Source organism: Tupaia chinensis, unplaced genomic scaffold, assembly GCF_000334495.1.
Source record: "Tupaia chinensis unplaced genomic scaffold, TupChi_1.0 Scaffold000523_1, whole genome shotgun sequence".
In the NCBI taxonomy this organism is placed as follows: domain Eukaryota; kingdom Metazoa; phylum Chordata; class Mammalia; order Scandentia; family Tupaiidae; genus Tupaia; species Tupaia belangeri.
In genome coordinates this window covers 1,615,134-1,631,197 of record NW_006160036.1, presented here as the reverse complement: position 1 = coordinate 1,631,197, position 16,064 = coordinate 1,615,134, and the positions used below count along the sequence as shown (strand labels likewise).

General features: G+C 49.3%; 2 protein-coding genes across 2 annotated transcripts; one reads left to right on the top strand and one right to left on the bottom strand.

The window, feature by feature from the left end:
- Positions 1-24: 24 nt before the first annotated feature.
- Positions 25-2,791, top strand: PDF (peptide deformylase, mitochondrial; the record flags this gene model as incomplete). Its single annotated transcript, XM_006156939.3, is given in 2 exon segments — positions 25-517; positions 1,211-2,791. Coding segments are annotated over 2 exon segments (651 nt in total), but the record flags the coding sequence as incomplete, so codon positions are not given.
- On the bottom strand, positions 2,244-15,846 carry VPS4A (vacuolar protein sorting 4 homolog A). The gene is made up of 11 exons (XM_006156919.3): positions 15,631-15,846; positions 10,811-10,922; positions 10,568-10,715; positions 8,453-8,514; positions 8,229-8,348; positions 7,568-7,724; positions 6,602-6,750; positions 6,136-6,217; positions 5,702-5,921; positions 3,774-3,914; positions 2,244-3,089 (listed from the first exon to the last, which is right to left on the bottom strand). Exons 1-11 carry the CDS (start codon positions 15,649-15,651, stop codon positions 2,988-2,990), a joined length of 1,314 nt encoding a protein of 437 aa, XP_006156981.1. The 5' UTR covers positions 15,652-15,846; the 3' UTR covers positions 2,244-2,987.
- Between the last annotated feature and the right edge of the window lie 218 nt (positions 15,847-16,064).

Here is a 16,064-nt window from a genome sequence, read left to right as displayed (position 1 = left end):
CCGGGGGCCTGGGGGCCTGTGTCTAGTGGCGCTCGGGCCTGCAGCTCCACGAACGGCCCGGAGGGCCCCGCGCGCCAGCGCTCCTACTGGAGCTACGTGAAGCGTCTAGTGCAGGGAGCGCCAGAGCCGCCATACTCGCACGTGTGCCAGGTTGGGGATCCGGTGCTGCGGACTGTGGCGGCCCCGGTGGAGCCAGCGCAGATTTCGGGGCCCGAGCTGCAGCGGCTGGTGCAGCGGCTGGTGCAGGTGATGCGGCGGCGGCGTTGTGTGGGCCTGAGTGCGCCGCAGCTCGGGGTGCCGCTGCAGGTTCTGGCCCTGGAACTCCCCGAGGCGCTGTGCCGCGCCTGCTCGCCGCGCCTGCGCCAGCTTCGCCAGATGGAGCCCTTTCCCCTGCGTGTGTTCGTGAACCCTAGCTTACGGGTGCTGGACAGTCGCCTGGTCACCTTTCCCGAGGGCTGCGAGAGCGTCGCCGGCTTCCTGGCCTACGTGCCCCGTTTCCAGGCCGTGCAGATATCAGGTGCGAGCGGCGGAATCCTGGGGCGGCCCTGGAGCGGATGAACACTCCAGTGAGAGTGTTGATTGTAATCAGCGGAGACTTCCACCGGGACAGAGCAGAATCTAGGCATGGATGGGACTCAAGACTGGCAGGTTGTGATGAGGGAGACTCTTGTAAACGGCTGGCTCAGATGAGATGCGAGTTGGAAGTGTGTCCCAGTTCTGCTGTTAGCCCACACACCAGACTCTGCTTTAGGCACACACCCCCACTCCCTGTCAGTCTCTGACACACATACTTTCTTCATCATTTAGATGGGTTATGGTGCCCAGCCCAAGGTGATAAGCCATTCCCGATGTCAGACTTGGTATGTTGTGCAGAAGAATGTGGTTCCTTGCTAGGGTTGGGGTAATTGTTCCTCTTGAGCAAGCCCCTTGCTTGGTCCTAGAGGGTCAAAGTCAATGGAGTCCCTTTTTCTTTTTTCCTTAAGAATTATTTTTAGTTTATTATTATTTTTCAGTTTGATCAGAGAGAGAGGGAAGGTGAGAAAGCAAGCCACCAGGTCTGGGACTTGTGGTTGTCCATGTGGACATCTAGCACCTTGAACCACCATGCCACCTTCCAGCTCCAATAAATGGGTTTGAACAGGGCAAGTAGGTTGAAAATGATGCAATTCTGTGTGTCCCCCCCTCACCCAGGCTGTGACTTCCTTTGCAGGGCTGGACCCAAGAGGAGAGCAGGTGGTATGGCAGGCCAGTGGCTGGGCATCCCGCATCATCCAGCATGAGATGGACCATTTGCAGGGGTGCCTGTTCATTGATAAAATGGACAGCAGGACATTTACAAATATCCACTGGATGGAGGTGAATGACTGAAGTTTTCTCGCTGGAATCAAGAAGCAAATACTTCGGCTTTGAGCCGGGCACACTTTCCTTGTGTCTGTATTAGCTCTGATCTGACAGACAACAGTGGACTCCCAAAGTATGCCAAACCGAGCTGGAAAAGGCGTTAGAAATGCCTGCCCCGAAATCAAGTACAGACAGACAAAATATTGTCTGCAACTCAAAGAGAAATGTAACCCCTTGAAAGTAGACTTTCCTGACAATTTTGTGTTGAGATAAGTGGGCACGTAAATTAATTCTCAGAAGAAATGATTTAAGAAAATCTGGACAATCTACTCCCAAAGTCAAGACCTGATAAATCATACTGTGGTCCTCAGTTTTCTGAGAGCTGCATTTAAAAACTTAAGGTTGTGGTTGGCCATGTTTGCTGAGTTCTTTTTACAAAGGTCTTGCATGTCCTTGGTTGTCAGAATTTGCTTGTAGAAGTAAAACACAGGACAGAATGGTCCTGGGTCAAGGAGTAGTTTATTTTTATTTAAAAAAATTTGCCAGAGGGCACATGTGCTCACTGGAAACAGAGGGAAAGGAAGAAAGCACCTTCCATGGGGAATGGTCATGCTGCAGTCTCCTCTCTGTTTCTGCCACCTTTCAGGAATTGGGGCATGCAAAATCACATACCCAGGGTGTTTGTTTTTCAAGCTATAGGTTCCAGGACTCAAGAACCTCCCAGTTTGTATGTTCTCATCTGGAAAAACCATGCCAAACTCTGACCTAAGGGAGTCTGTAAATCAGCACTCCTACCTCTCTCCTACTCTACTGAATTTAGAAGAGAAAGATCTTTTTAAGGGAGTAATAGGTGAGTTCACACAGGTCCAGATAAGAGTCAAAAATGAGACCACTCAGGTGGCTCAAGAAGGGAAAAGGATTTATTAGACCATTTCCAGGACAGGGAGCAGGAGCAGTGGCTGGCTTCAGTGTTCTCACACTCAAAGGAGGAAAAAGCAACAGTGAAAACTCTCCTGCCCGCTTTCCTCATTCCAACAAAAACGGCTTTGTGCTCACAAAAACCATCTCCTCCTCCTGCAGGAAGACGCAGGGTCCTGGATGCAAACCTGGAGGGTGGGGATGGCTAGTCTTACTCAGTCTTCACAGGCAGAGCTTGGGCTGGGACCTAGGGGGATCAGCCAATCTCTTCTCAAGAAACAAAACTTGGGCCTACAAGGAAGAGGGTCGGTGGGGCCGGGCCAGCTGTCTGGAAGTTGATGCGCCAGCCCTGCAGCACGGCTGTTTCTGTTCCTTGACACACCTCTGGAGAGTTTATCTTTACATATAAATGAGACGAAAATCCAAGCAGCATTGATTTAGGGGAACAAAACAGACTTTTAAAAAATGAAGACATGGAGGGACAGGCAAAGGAGTTGGTGAGCATCCAGGAGAGAAGAGGAGGAAGAAGGAAGAGCCAGGATCCACCATGCCACCCATGCGGCTGAGCGTCTCTGTGGCTGCAGAGGCCCTTCCAGGCCAGACAGCAGAGGGGATGCTGTAGTGACTTTAGGATGAGCCCTGGGACTCTGTAGCCACTAGCATGGGGGCTGCTGTGGATTTGCTCCAGTCAACCTCCCACCTTCACCATCATCCAAGTGAAGAAGCTTTTAGCTCTCTTGTCCAAAGTCCTCTGAGAATTTCTTCACTTTCAGGAGGTCATCTGCATTCACTGTGGGCCGAGTGGTGGCCAAAGACCGGAGCATGTCCGACTACAAAGAAGAGCACACAGCTGAGAAGGAGCCAGGCCCGAGTTCCTCAGCATCCCTTCACCATGGAACAGTGCAGAACAGGGTGGAGAGAGGCCTGCCTTCAAGGTCACCCCTCAATAATTCCCTACAGGTGTCCCCTTGAATCTGCCTATGGCAAGGACTCTCCCTCCCAAAGCAGCTCACATCATTTCCAGATCTACTTCTAGTCTGAGAGAATCTATGCTCTATCGTCTTGTAACTCCTACTAGAATTTTCCTTAACTGCACACCCACCACTCCAGCCATTAGGCAGACAACTGCCAGGACAACTGGCAAGACTAAGAGAACAAGAGGTCCTAACTATCTGGGTGATTGGCTGCCTGCACAACTGCATCAGGTCAGACTATGCCAACATACTAGTTCCTGCCATGTACCAAGTAAGCCAAACCTAAGGGATGACTAAGCCCCATTAGCTGGACTTTTTTCTTGCTGAAGAAGAGAACATGATAATGTCCCTGCCTCCCAGCCAACCTGGGCTCTGCTGAATGTAACAGCAGAAGCTCTGGCTACTCAGAGCTGCAGGGCTATTCTCCAGGAGGAGCTGCCAGTGGTCCAGGACACAATGAGAGAAGCTTATTTCTGTTTTGGACCCAAGCCCCCAAATATCTGGGCTCTGTGCAGTCCTCATTCCTAGCTGGTCACTTACCATGCAAACTACAGGTTCTAAGAGCTTGTCACCAGGGACGTCCATCCAAGTCATCTCCATGGCTCCCGGGTCCCCTGGTGAGCATGGGGTCAGGAGGTCATCAATCATAATACTAGGGTTGGTGCGGGAAGGGCCACAGACCTGAAACCAGATAGGAATATGGCTGGAGTGGCTGCCCCTCAGTGTGTGGGGTAGGGGCAGGACACTTCAGATTTCCAAGGACATTTCTTTTAAGAATGATTTTATTCAACTTTATTTATTTGTTCATTTTTAACTTGAACAGAGGGAAGGAGGGGGGGGAGTGAGAGAGAGAGAGAAAGTGAGAAAGCAAGCCACTAGGTCCAGGACTCAAACCCGGGTTGGCCATGTGGGAGTCCAGTGCCCTTAACCACCATGCCACCTGCTGGCCCCTCCAAGGATATCTTAAGGAGAAAGTAATTATAGGGTTTCTAAGACATCAGGATCTAAGAAGGGATGGGCTCCTTTGAACTGAGTAGTCAATGTGGCTTGCAGTCTGACTCCAGGGACTTGTTATCAGCATTCTGTACTAGCCACTGTTCTCCAAATCTAAAATAGTAGCTGCAAATGCCTTGATGTCTTCCTCGTACATGCCAGCAAATCTGACTCCAAGTACAGTGACATCAAAAACATTTTTATGGGGCCAAATGGAGGGACAGTGGTAAAATGTAATGCTCTGTGAGGCTGACCCATGTAGGAAGGTTCTAGGTTTGCCTCCAGAGACCTCCATGAATATGCTGGGCACACGTGCCCATGATCAGTGCAGGCTAAAGTTGGGAGTGGACCATGGTGTCAACACTGATAGAGGTGTCATCTCCCTATCTCTCACTCATGGAGAAAATAAACCTTCATATAATGTGTGTGTGTGTGTGTGTATGTGTGTAGTTGGGAAAGTCATGACACATTTTTCTGTGTAAAAATGTGTCATGACTTCCCTGACATTTTGATTCCAACTGAAGTCTGCTGCATTGTTAAAAACATTCCTCTGAATATCCCCAAGGCTCATTCCCTCACCTCCTTCAACTCTCAACTCAAATGTCACTCCAATGGGGCTTGTCCTTTAAGAGTAAAATGCCCAGTCCCTCCAAATGTCTGCAACTCCTAATCATCTTGACCCTGCTCTATCTTACCCCATCTCCTCACCCTCTAAGAAGCTAGTATTTATTCTGTTTATTGTCTGTCTCCCCCACTAGGAAACAGAAGGCAAGGGTTTCTGTATGCTGTGGTCATTACTTGTCTCCTAGCATCTAGGATAGTGTCTGGCACATAGTGGGACTGACAACAAACACTTAGCACAGATGTGCCTGAATGTTGAGACCTTACAACTGGTGATCTTTTTTTTTTTTTTTTTTCTTTTTGAGAGGGCACGTGTGCTTGCCAGAAAGACAGAGAGAGACAGAGACTCCCGGGGGGATGGCCACTCTGCAATCCCTCCTAGTCCATTCTCCTCTCGGGATCTTGGGCACGCACGCACATGAGCCCAGCATGTGTTTAAGCCACTGAGTCTGGGACTCAAACCGCGGTCAACTACATGGGAGTCCAGTGACATAGCCATTACACTAACTGCTGGTCCCACAACTGGTAATCTTAAATCTAGCACTTTCAAACATTTATTTGGTGTCCACCATGACAAGAGCACAGTGCTGATCAAGGAGGCTGCAGAGGTGTCCTGTGCTATGGTTTCAGTTTTGAGATGGTCACAATGACACAGGAACTGCAGGGTAGGGATAGCCGGTGCAACTCTGCCCCCTTGAGCCAGAGGGCCTACATGGCACTTGCCCTTGGTTCTCAAGGAGACTGAGACCTTGCCACTTGAGCAGCCAAGGAGCAAGACCAGGAAGCTAGCAAAGAAAACCACAAATCCCTCTGGCTTATGACACTTTCTAAGCCACTGCTTGCTGGCCACTCACCTTTTTGAAGTGTGTGGCTGACTGCACTTTTCGGACGGGCTGCATGAGAGAGTCCCGCACAATGATGCTGATGTCTGCACCTGAGTAGCCTTCTGTCTTCCTGGCCAGCTCGTGGATGTTGGCGTCTGTGAGGTTGTGAGGTGTGCTCCCTAGATGCAACCGGAACATCTGGGCACGCGCAGCTTCCTCTGGCAATGGGATGTAAATTCGCTTTTCAAACCTGGGGAGCCAAGTACATGGCAAGAGTTGACTATATGATGGAATGGTCTTCATGGAAGGGGCGGCATGGCCCCCTTGGAAGTGGCTTTATCATGACTACTCCACAGATGGGAAGTCTACTGAGAAATGGGGTCCAGCTGCACTCAGACCAGCAGCAGAGGTGGACCATGGCTATGGCATGACTTCAGCCCCCAGCCTTTATGGGGAAGGCTCACCTCCTTCTAATGGCTGAATCCAACACCCATGGGATGTTTGTGGCACCAAGAACAAGAGTCCCATCGTTGTTATTCCCCACCCCTGTGGAGAAAGGGAGATAAGACACTGACTCTGAAGATACCTGCAAGGCTCAGTCAGAACCTATGGGAACAAACCTCAGGGGCTTTGTGTGTCATCAACTGAAGCCATCCCTGTGCCACCACTGGCAGGGTCCCAACTGGAATCAAGCCCTATCCTGATCTGGGTTTGTTAGGGAGTGAAGAGACGCAAGCATTGCCTTCCATGGAAAGGCAGAGGTAGCTGGTGGGGCAAAGGCCTCAGAACATCCCTATAGTGAGAACCCATCAAAGGCCTGAGGAGAAGGGGCCAAGAAGTGCATCTCCCCCACTTCAAGGACAATCAGATCTAGCCACAGCCAAGTATTGGAGCTGCAGGCTTCTGGAAGGGCCTGAGATTTGCACATACCCTGCATCTGGACCAAGAACTCTGTTTTGATCCTTCGGGCAGCCTCACTCTCATTTTCATTTCGGGAGCCACAAAGGGAATCCACCTCATCAATGAAGATAATGGAGGGCTTGTGCTGCCTGGCCAGTTCAAACAAGTTCTTGACAAGTCTGTGGAGGCAAGAAATGGGGTGGGATCTGGATGCCTGCAGACATGCCGACTCAGGGTCCCAGTCGCCATGTCTCTCCTCTCACCCTTCCCATAGGGAGGCTGAGACCACAGCCATGCTTCAAGTGTAGAAAAGGGAGGTAACAAGTCCTCTGGCAGCACTGTACTAAGAGGAAAGGCAAGCCTGGATGTCAGCTTCACATCCTGGGAGCCCCATTCATTAGCTCTGCACTTATGATGAGCCATGTGCCTTCCTCTGAGCCTCAGTTCCATTGTCTGCAAAATGGGAGCCAGTGTAGCGAGTAAATGAACTGCCTAGACTGCCCTAGCAGAGGGCATCCAGCTGATACTCAGCTGTAGGCACTTCCCTTCTTGAGTAATTCCTCTCTCCAAGGTTCCCTTTCAGCTTCACCTCTTCGTCAAGACGGTGTCCCATCCAATAAGCTAAGAAGACACTGCTCTCCTGGCTACTCTCCCTGAATATCTAACAGCAGCCCCTGGCCCAGCCACTGGAGCACAGTGGTTACTCCAGTGCCCTGTAAGGCTGGAAGCTAGGTGACTGTCAGTTTGGATCCCTTGGTTGGCCTGGAAACATACCAAATATGTGCATGGAAGTCTAGGCTCCTGAGGAGCTGGAGGACTGGGGAAAGGGGACTGAGTTGTGACAAGACTCCATCAGGGTGCTCCATTCTTTCTCCTCTCTCATGTGCACACATGCTATCATTACAACCAACCAACCCAGCAGCTCCTCTGGGAGATGACACTAAGGGACAGTGAGCTGCCAGGGCTGCGAGCAGAACTGCCTGGTGGCTGACTTACTTCTCACTCTCCCCCAACCACTTAGACATCAAGTCTGAGGAAGACACAGAGAAGAAGGTGGAGTTGTTGGCTTCTGTTGCCACAGCTTTGGCCAGGTAGGATTTCCCTGTACCAGGGGGTCCAAAGAGCAGTATCCCCCGCCAAGGGGTACGCTTGCCTACAATAAAGAATAAACCGAAGTCAGCTTCTTCCTAATCCAGGAAAGGGAACAAAAAAGAAAGTAAAAGATCTTTAATCACTGTAAATACAGCAAGAAAGGAGAAGTTCTATAAAACAATGAATTCGAGGAGCAAAGAGGTAACAAGAACCCAGTCCCTGCTAAGAGCTTACTCAGTCCCAGCCCTAGCTAAGGATCCCCACAACCTTGCAGGATGACACTGGCTGGTACTGGCTCAGACATCCTGTCCATCCACCAGGGTGGCTACTCAAAGTTGTAGTCACAAAGGTGCTTTGGCACCAGTGAGAAGCCACAGAGTAGACTACCATGGTGAGCAGGCCTTGGGCTTCTCCTGACTGAAGGTACATGGCAAGGCTCTCACCCTCTGTGGGCTGAGGGAACCTAGTCGCCACCTGCTCTGGAGACTTGGAGCTGGAGCCCCAAGTTGGTTCCAGCAGAAACTCAGCATTTTTACATCTGGGCTGAAAGTGGTTCAACTGATACCTGTGAACAAGTGTGGGAACTTAATTGGCAAGATGACAGCTTCTTTAAGGGCCTCCTTGGCCCCCTCCAACCCGGCCACATCATTCCACCGTATGTTGGGCTTCTCCATCACAACAGCACCTGTGAGAGGAAGGAGGCCCAGGGCCTGATCCATGAGCATGTTCTGACCCACAGTGCACCCAGGTCGCATCCCATCCCATTGCTTCAGGGTCTGAGCCTCTTACCCATCAGTTGTTCTTGTAGTTTCTTTTTCTCTGGATTATCCCCTTCACTGTCACTATCACTGCTGGAGAAGGAGACAGAAGATCACAGCTGGTTTTTAGCCCAGAAAGAAGTTTCTCAGCAGGGGTGAGTGAACAGCAAGCAGGGACTTCAAGGACATCAAGGCTTCACATTCTCAGCAACTCACCTCTGGATCATTCAGGAAATGCTCAAAACCTGTCCTTGTCCCTTCATTAAGGGAATAAGAATAGAAATACCTGCCTCTCCTAAAGACTGGTGAGAGACACGTACATTGGCTGGACTTCAAGAGCTGCCAGTCAAGCACAAGTGGGTGTCAGGAGCCTTCCATACAGACTCAGAACAGAAAACATGTGGCGTGACTCCACAATGATCACATGCCAGGGGATGGGAAGAGGGTAAGGTTTAAATCTAGGGCCAGCCCTATGGCCTGTGGTTAAAGCAGCTGGATCCCATATGTCCAAACTTGCAGTTAGAATCCTGGTCCCCAGGCAGCTTGAGAAACATACCAGGTGCATGTGCCCCAAATCCTGACAGAATGGAGATATGGAGAAGAGATTGTGGCATGGCCATGCCCCAGTATGGGGTATCTTCTCCCTTTTCTGGCAAGCACACAAGCCCTCTAGCAGATCAAAATGTTCTTTTTAATCTAAAGAGAACACCTGGAGAGAAGACAGTAACCACTCTCATCCAGTGTCCCGTGTCTCTCCTGACTTAATTTACTTGCCGTCCTCAGAACTCTCTCATTCCTCCTGGAGGTCCCTAGCCTCCTGTCCCTCTCTAGGTGCATGTCTTGTTCTGGAGAATTAGAACATGGATATGTACCCTTATCCGGGAGGCTGACACACTACTTGCCTCTCCCCTCTATGACCTGTCTGCTCTGCAGCCCCTCCCCTTACCCAGATGCCACCAGCATTAGTGCTCAGATGACTGGAATCACTGTGGTGGGAGAATACCAGGCCTGAGGTAGGAGGCTGTGGAGAGAATGCTGTCCTTGGAATCAAAAAGAGGCCCTGAATGTGTGTCCAGACTCCACCATGTATGGAGATATGGAGAAGAGATTGTGGCATGGCCATGCCCCAGTATGGGGTATCTTCTCCCTTTTCTGGCAAGCACACAAGCCCTCTAGCAGATCAAAATGTTCTTTTTAATCTAAAGAGAACACCTGGAGAGAAGACAGTAACCACTCTCATCCAGTGTCCCGTGTCTCTCCTGACTTAATTTACTTGCCGTCCTCAGAACTCTCTCATTCCTCCTGGAGGTCCCTAGCCTCCTGTCCCTCTCTAGGTGCATGTCTTGTTCTGGAGAATTAGAACATGGATATGTACCCTTATCCGGGAGGCTGACACACTACTTGCCTCTCCCCTCTATGACCTGTCTGCTCTGCAGCCCCTCCCCTTACCCAGATGCCACCAGCATTAGTGCTCAGATGACTGGAATCACTGTGGTGGGAGAATACCAGGCCTGAGGTAGGAGGCTGTGGAGAGAATGCTGTCCTTGGAATCAAAAAGAGGCCCTGAATGTGTGTCCAGACTCCACCATGTACTAGCCCTCTGACCTTGGCAATTCTCTTAACCTCTTAGTCTGCTGTCTCCCCAGTCAAATGAAGATGGTATTTCTTTGAGAGTCATAGCAACTCACATGCACAGAATGCTAACTTTGTGCCAAGCTCTCTATTCTAAGGGCTTTACCCACATCACCTCATTCGCTCCATACAGCAACACTGGGAGGGAAGTCTGCTGTCTTCCCTCTTCTGAGATGAGGCACAGGGGGTCATGGCACTTGTCCAAAGTCACACGGCCAAACAGTGGCAGAGCCAGGTTGATAGCCTGAAAGTCTGGCTGGAGAGTCCAAGGCTTATAACCTCCATGCGAGGCTCCCCATCTCACCTAGAGCTTTCATTGAGCAGATCCAATGAGATGATGCATGTAAGGGTATTCTACAAACTGCTTAATGAAAGCAGCTAGTGGTAGTATTACTCTTATGAGTAGATTTCCCCACGAGGAAGGCACCATCAATGACAGTGACACAGAAAGAGGGAACATGCACTTGAAGGCTCTAGTCCATCAGGGGACAGCAGTCTACTCCTGCATACTTACCCCTTGCCCTCGGTCTGATTCTCTTTAACTGGCTTCTTGCCGTGCTTCTCCTTGTTTCGTAAATAATCCTTCAGCTTCTCTGCCCGGTCTAGGTACTGCATGCACTTAGCTCGAATACTCTCCTTGGCCTTATCACTGTGTGCCTCATCTACAAAAGGCAGACCAGAGAGGGGCCCCTGTAAGCCTTGTGTACCCACTCTCTTGCAGGGTCCTGCAACCAGGAGGGCCCCAATTGCAACTCACACTTGATAGCATGGAGGAAATACTCCACCGCATGCTGGTAGAGCCGGAGCGCCTCCTCGTAATTCTTGGCTTTATCCTCTTCTGTGGCTTTCGTCACCAGATCAATGGCTTTCTGGAAAGGCAAAGCAAATAGCCCAGTGCTTCCCAGGAGACCCAGATTGGCAATAGGCAAAAGGATGAGATACGGTAAGAGATACTGCCAGGCCTATGGATTTACTGGTCACGACCATTATGTTGGCCTACTTTTCCTACTAATCCCACATAAACCAGGAAAGCCTCAAAAGAAAGCTTTGAAAGATAGCCATCACTTTTCACAGCACAGTTAAAAGCAACCTCCAAGGGGCTGGCAGGTAAATGCACTGGACTCCCACATGGCCGACCGCAGTTCAAGTCCTGGACCTGGCAACTTGTTTTCTTACTCTCTCTTTCTCTCTCTCTTGATCTTGCTCTGTCCCTCTATGGTCAAATTAAAATAAATAAGTAAATAAATAAAGTTAAATAATTATTATTTTTTAAATTACTTTATTTAGCATTTACTTATTTATTGTTAATCTGACCAGAGAGGAACAGAGTGACCGAGAGAGAGAGAGAAAGTTAAGCCACCAGGTCTGGGACTTGAACCACAGTCGGCCACGTGGGAGTCCAGCACTCTTAGCCACCACACCACCTGCTGGCCCCAAATAACAATTTTTTTTTTTTTTTTAAAGCAACTTCAAAAAAAAAGGCAATCTTCTCCTCAGTCTTCACTCTGGATTTCAAGAGGAAACCTGGACCTAGTACCTCAGGTTAAGGCTCAAAAGGCAAGTTTGCTGTACTTTTTAATTTCACTGCTACAAGGGAGTGAACTGATGGCCTGGAAGAGGAAAACACAGAAAGCAACGGATTACTGTTCTGCTCAGTAAGGCCAGAAACGGCACTTGGCCTCAGGACCTAAGGACAGCCAGCTAGCTAGGAGAGTCCTTGCTTCCACCAGAGTTTCAAGGAGGTGGACTGAAAGGCGTCTCTACTCCCATCTATGCCTCAACTTGACTTGCATGTCCAGGATGGGAAGAGAGTTTTCCTAAACTGTCTCAAGCTGACACCCAGGGAGGGGATGCTTAACACATAGCTCACTATACCAGCAGCTGCAGTAAGGAAAGTGCCTGCTTACTCCAGAGGCAAATCTGTGCTGTCGACAAGGGGAACTGTCTTCGGGAACCTTCTAAGAATTCTGTGAGAATGCCATAAATCCTGTAGGCCCATGCCCTGGGCTGCACCAAAAGCACCCACTTATCCAGTTTTGGAAACTGCATCTTCACCACCCCAGGGAATACTACCAGTATCTCCCACTCAGCCTGAAACAGCACTAGTCACTGGGCAGGAAGTCTCACTGCAGGCCCACAGTTCCAGCCACAGCAAACAATAAACCTCCTGACTGGTTCTTGGCAGGGCCAGGGTATTTGTCCGGCCCTTTCTCATCTGAAAGTAAGACTTTTACAAAAGAAAAATACACAAATAGCTCTACAAAACAAACAGACTGGGCTAAATTAGGCCAGGATGATGTTAAATGAACTCACTGGACTGAAGAAATCATGAAAGGTGTGAGGTTACTGTTTTCAAGCTCCAGCTGCTTCTACTACATTTTAAGAGGGGGGACACCAGCAGTTAGCATAATGGCTATGTCACTGAACTCCTATGTAGTAGACCATGGTTCGAGTCCTGGACCCGGTAGCTTAAACTCACGCCAGGCACGTGTGCATACATGCCCAAGATCCCAAGAGGAGAATGGAGGAAAAGGGATTACGGTGTGGCCATCCCCCCTGGGGTGTGATTTCTCGCTTTCTATCTCTCTGTCTCTCTCTGTCTCTGGTGAGCGCACACACCCTATAGCAAAAACCTCTCCAAATAAATAAATAAATAAATAAAGAGGGAATGGCTAGTAGCCCTGAACCTTCTGGGACAAAAGATTACCTTAGGGACCAAAAGATAGTATAATGGCTACGTTGCTGGCCTCCCATGTAGTTGACCACAGTTCAAGTCCTGGACCCGGTAGCTTAAACTCACGCCAGGCACGTGTGCATACATGCCCAAGATCCCAAGAGAAGAATGGAGAACGGCCCTTTCAGATGAGAAAGAGCCGGAGAAATACCCTGGCCCTGCCAAGAACCAGGAGAAGGGATTGTGGTGTGGCCATCTCCCCTGAGGGGTGATTTCTTGCTTTCTGTCTCTCCGTTTCTCTCTGTCTTTCTGGCAAGCACATACACCATATAGCAAAAACCTCTCAAAAAAAAAAAAAAAAAAGACTAGTTTAAACAACAGCTTCACCCTTCCCCTCTGACCCAGTAATGACACTTCAGGTAAGACATGCAGGCAGTGCTCCTGTCTCTGATGGATTCTCTTCTCTGGAACAAACAAAACATGGCCCAGTCCCCTGGACTACTACACAGCTTGCACCTGTCCTTATTTAAAGTAGTTTTAGAACAACAAATTTCAAGGTATGTTCTGTCTCTCATGGAGCAGACCACGTCCATCCCCTCCCTCTTTCTAGATACTCTATTAAGAGTGCATTAGATTTTTCTGGCAACCACATGGTTTTTCAATTCCAGAGGCTTTAGTCTCAATGGAGACGAACAGTTCTGCTTAACAGGACTGGAAGGTGACAAATAAAACTGCCAACATGGCAGCATCGCTAGTAACACGTACAGCAAAGGATGAGGAGGAAAGTTGAGACTAATGACCAAGTGCTAACAAAGGGGCTGACAAAGTTTTCCTGAAAAGGACCAGACAGTAAATACTCTAGGTTTTGACAGCCTTAGAATCTCCATAGCAATTACTATAATACCTCAGAGAGTAAGAATGTGTTCCAATAAAACTTTATTTTGAATCATATGACATTTGAATTTCGTGTGCTTTTTGAGTATCATGAAATATTTTTTCCAGCCAGCCATTTAGAACGTGTGAAGACCAGGCCAGATGGTATGCTCTGTGATATTTGGCCTACACAGGAGGGCCCTTGTCTTGAAGCTGACCTTACATACTGGGTGTGTTTCTATGATTTACGGCTAAGGCTAGGGGTGGATTATGGCATGAAAACCTCTTAGGTGTGCCTATCTCTCTCTCTCAACTTAAACATTATGTTAAATGAAGGAAGTTAGTCACAAAGGGACATATAGTATATGATTCCACTTATATACAATGCCGAGAATAGGCTAATCCATAGAGACAAAAAACGTTACTGGTCACCTAGGGCTGGGTCGGAGAGAGAGATTGGGTAGTGCCACCTGAAGGATGTGGAGTTTGTTTTAGAGCGTGATGATGATATTCTAAAATGTGACTGTGGTGATAGTCCCACCACTCCGCATATAAAGCACTGAACTGTACAGCTTAAGTAGGTGGCTTATACTAAGTTGCCAGAAAACTCATGATACATTTTTGCATAGAAAAACATGTCATGGGGGCCAGCAGGTGGCATGGTGGTTAAAGGCGTTGGATTCCCACATGGCCAACAGCAGTTTGAGTCCCGGACCTGGCGACTTGCTTTCTTGCTTTCCCTAACTCTCTGTTTCTGTCTGATCAAATTTAAAATATAACAATAACGGGGCAGGCAGGTGGCATAGCAGTTAAAGGCACTGGATTCCCACGTGGCTCACTATGGTTAAAGTCCCAGACCTGGCAGCTTGCTTTCTCCTTTTTCCTTTCTCTCTCTAGTCAAATTTAAAAATAACAACAAATGGAATTAAATAAATAACTCTTAAAAATAATTAACAACAGGGACCAGCAGTTAGCATAATGGCTATGTCGCCAAACTCCCATGGAGCCGACCACAGTTCGAGTCGTGGACCCGGTGGCTTAAAACTCACGCCGGGCACGTGTGCATGTGTGCCCAAGATCATGAGAGGAGAAGGGATTGTAGTGTGGCCACCCCCCCAGGGGAGGATTTCTCACTTTCTGTCTCTCTACCTGTCTCTGTCTGTCTGGCGAGTACACATGCCCTATAGCAGAAACCTCTCCAAAAAAATAATAACAACAACAACAACAAACGGAACTAAATAAAGTTCTTTTGTTTGTTTGTTCTTGGAGAGGTTTCTGCTATAGGGCATGTGTACTCGCCAGACAGACAGAGACAGGTAGAGAGACAGAAAGTGAGAAATCCTCCCCTGGGGGGGTGGCCACACTACAATCCCTTCTCCTCTCATGATCTTGGGCACACACACAGAGCAACACAGCCATCATGCTAACTGCTGTTGCCAAAATAAATAGTTCTTTAAAAAAAAAAAAGAAAAACACGCCACGAACTTTCCAACAACCCAATATTTTGTGAGTAATACCTTTAAAAAAGAAAAAAAGAAAACTCAACAGTCTATACACATGGACCACACAAAAACTGGACAGATGGGATGTGCAGCCAAAATTTGCCTACCACTGTGATTAATTGGTCAGAGCTTCTGCTGGTGGACAGTGGAGTCTAGCTTTGGACTAATCTAATTCCCAGCCTAGTAGCCCAATTAATTCCACACTGGTTCCCACTTTTTCCTTCTTCTGAAGAAACCATTCCTATTCCACCTCTGAGTATCTGCAGGCGACCATCCTTGCTGCTCTGGCCAAATGCCCCTTGTTCCATGAAGTCTTGCCTAACTCCCCCAAACACTTTCATCTGCCCTTACTTAGTCTGTACCAGACTCTGTGTTAAGATGCTTTACCTGAATTATTACATCTGGAGACGTTCCCACAACTCTAGGAGGGTATTACCCCATTTTACAGACGAGGAAACCTGAGATTCCAAGATCAAATATATAGCCCAAGGTCACAGGCTAGTGAGTGGCAGAGTTTGGGATTCAAACCTTGCTTTGAGGCCTGGGCATGTTTATTTTCTGGCCCTGCAGGACAGGCAGCACCTGGAGGATGGGTCAGTCGTGAACCCGGGTGGCACCACCCTGCACATCTAGGGAATGAATGAAAGGTTGCTGGCCGAGAACAGGAAGTCAGAGACTGGGGAAGGCCCCGGGCCTGGAGGACCGAGTGAGCATCACTCCCTGGGCGACCAGCTGGACGCCGGGCAGAGCCTCCCCAAGCGGCGCCCGTGAGGCCGGGCTAAGGCTACCGCGCGGCGGTTCGGAGGCGCCGGTTGCACGTAGCGAGCGGCCTCCGGGCTCCGCCAGCCGGCGAGCGCCGGGGAGCTGGGGGTGGACGCGGATCTCGCCTCCGGGCGCGTGAAAACAAACGGGCGGAGGCTAGGACGGGGTGGCTGGGGCGGGGGCCGCGAGGCCGGGACTCC

What these genes read in the sequence shown, in the direction of transcription:
- VPS4A (XM_006156919.3), bottom strand. Translation starts at nt 15,651, where the DNA reads ATGCCCAGGCCTCAAAGCAAG. An exon ending in ACTACAAGAACAACTGATGG is followed by an intron (nt 8,349 to 8,452) that starts GTAAGAGGCTCA and finishes TTCCTCTCACAG; the next exon opens with GTGCTGTTGTGATGGAGAAG. An exon ending in GTTCCCACACTTGTTCACAG is followed by an intron (nt 7,725 to 8,228) that starts GTATCAGTTGAA and finishes TCTTTATTGTAG; the next exon opens with GCAAGCGTACCCCTTGGCGG.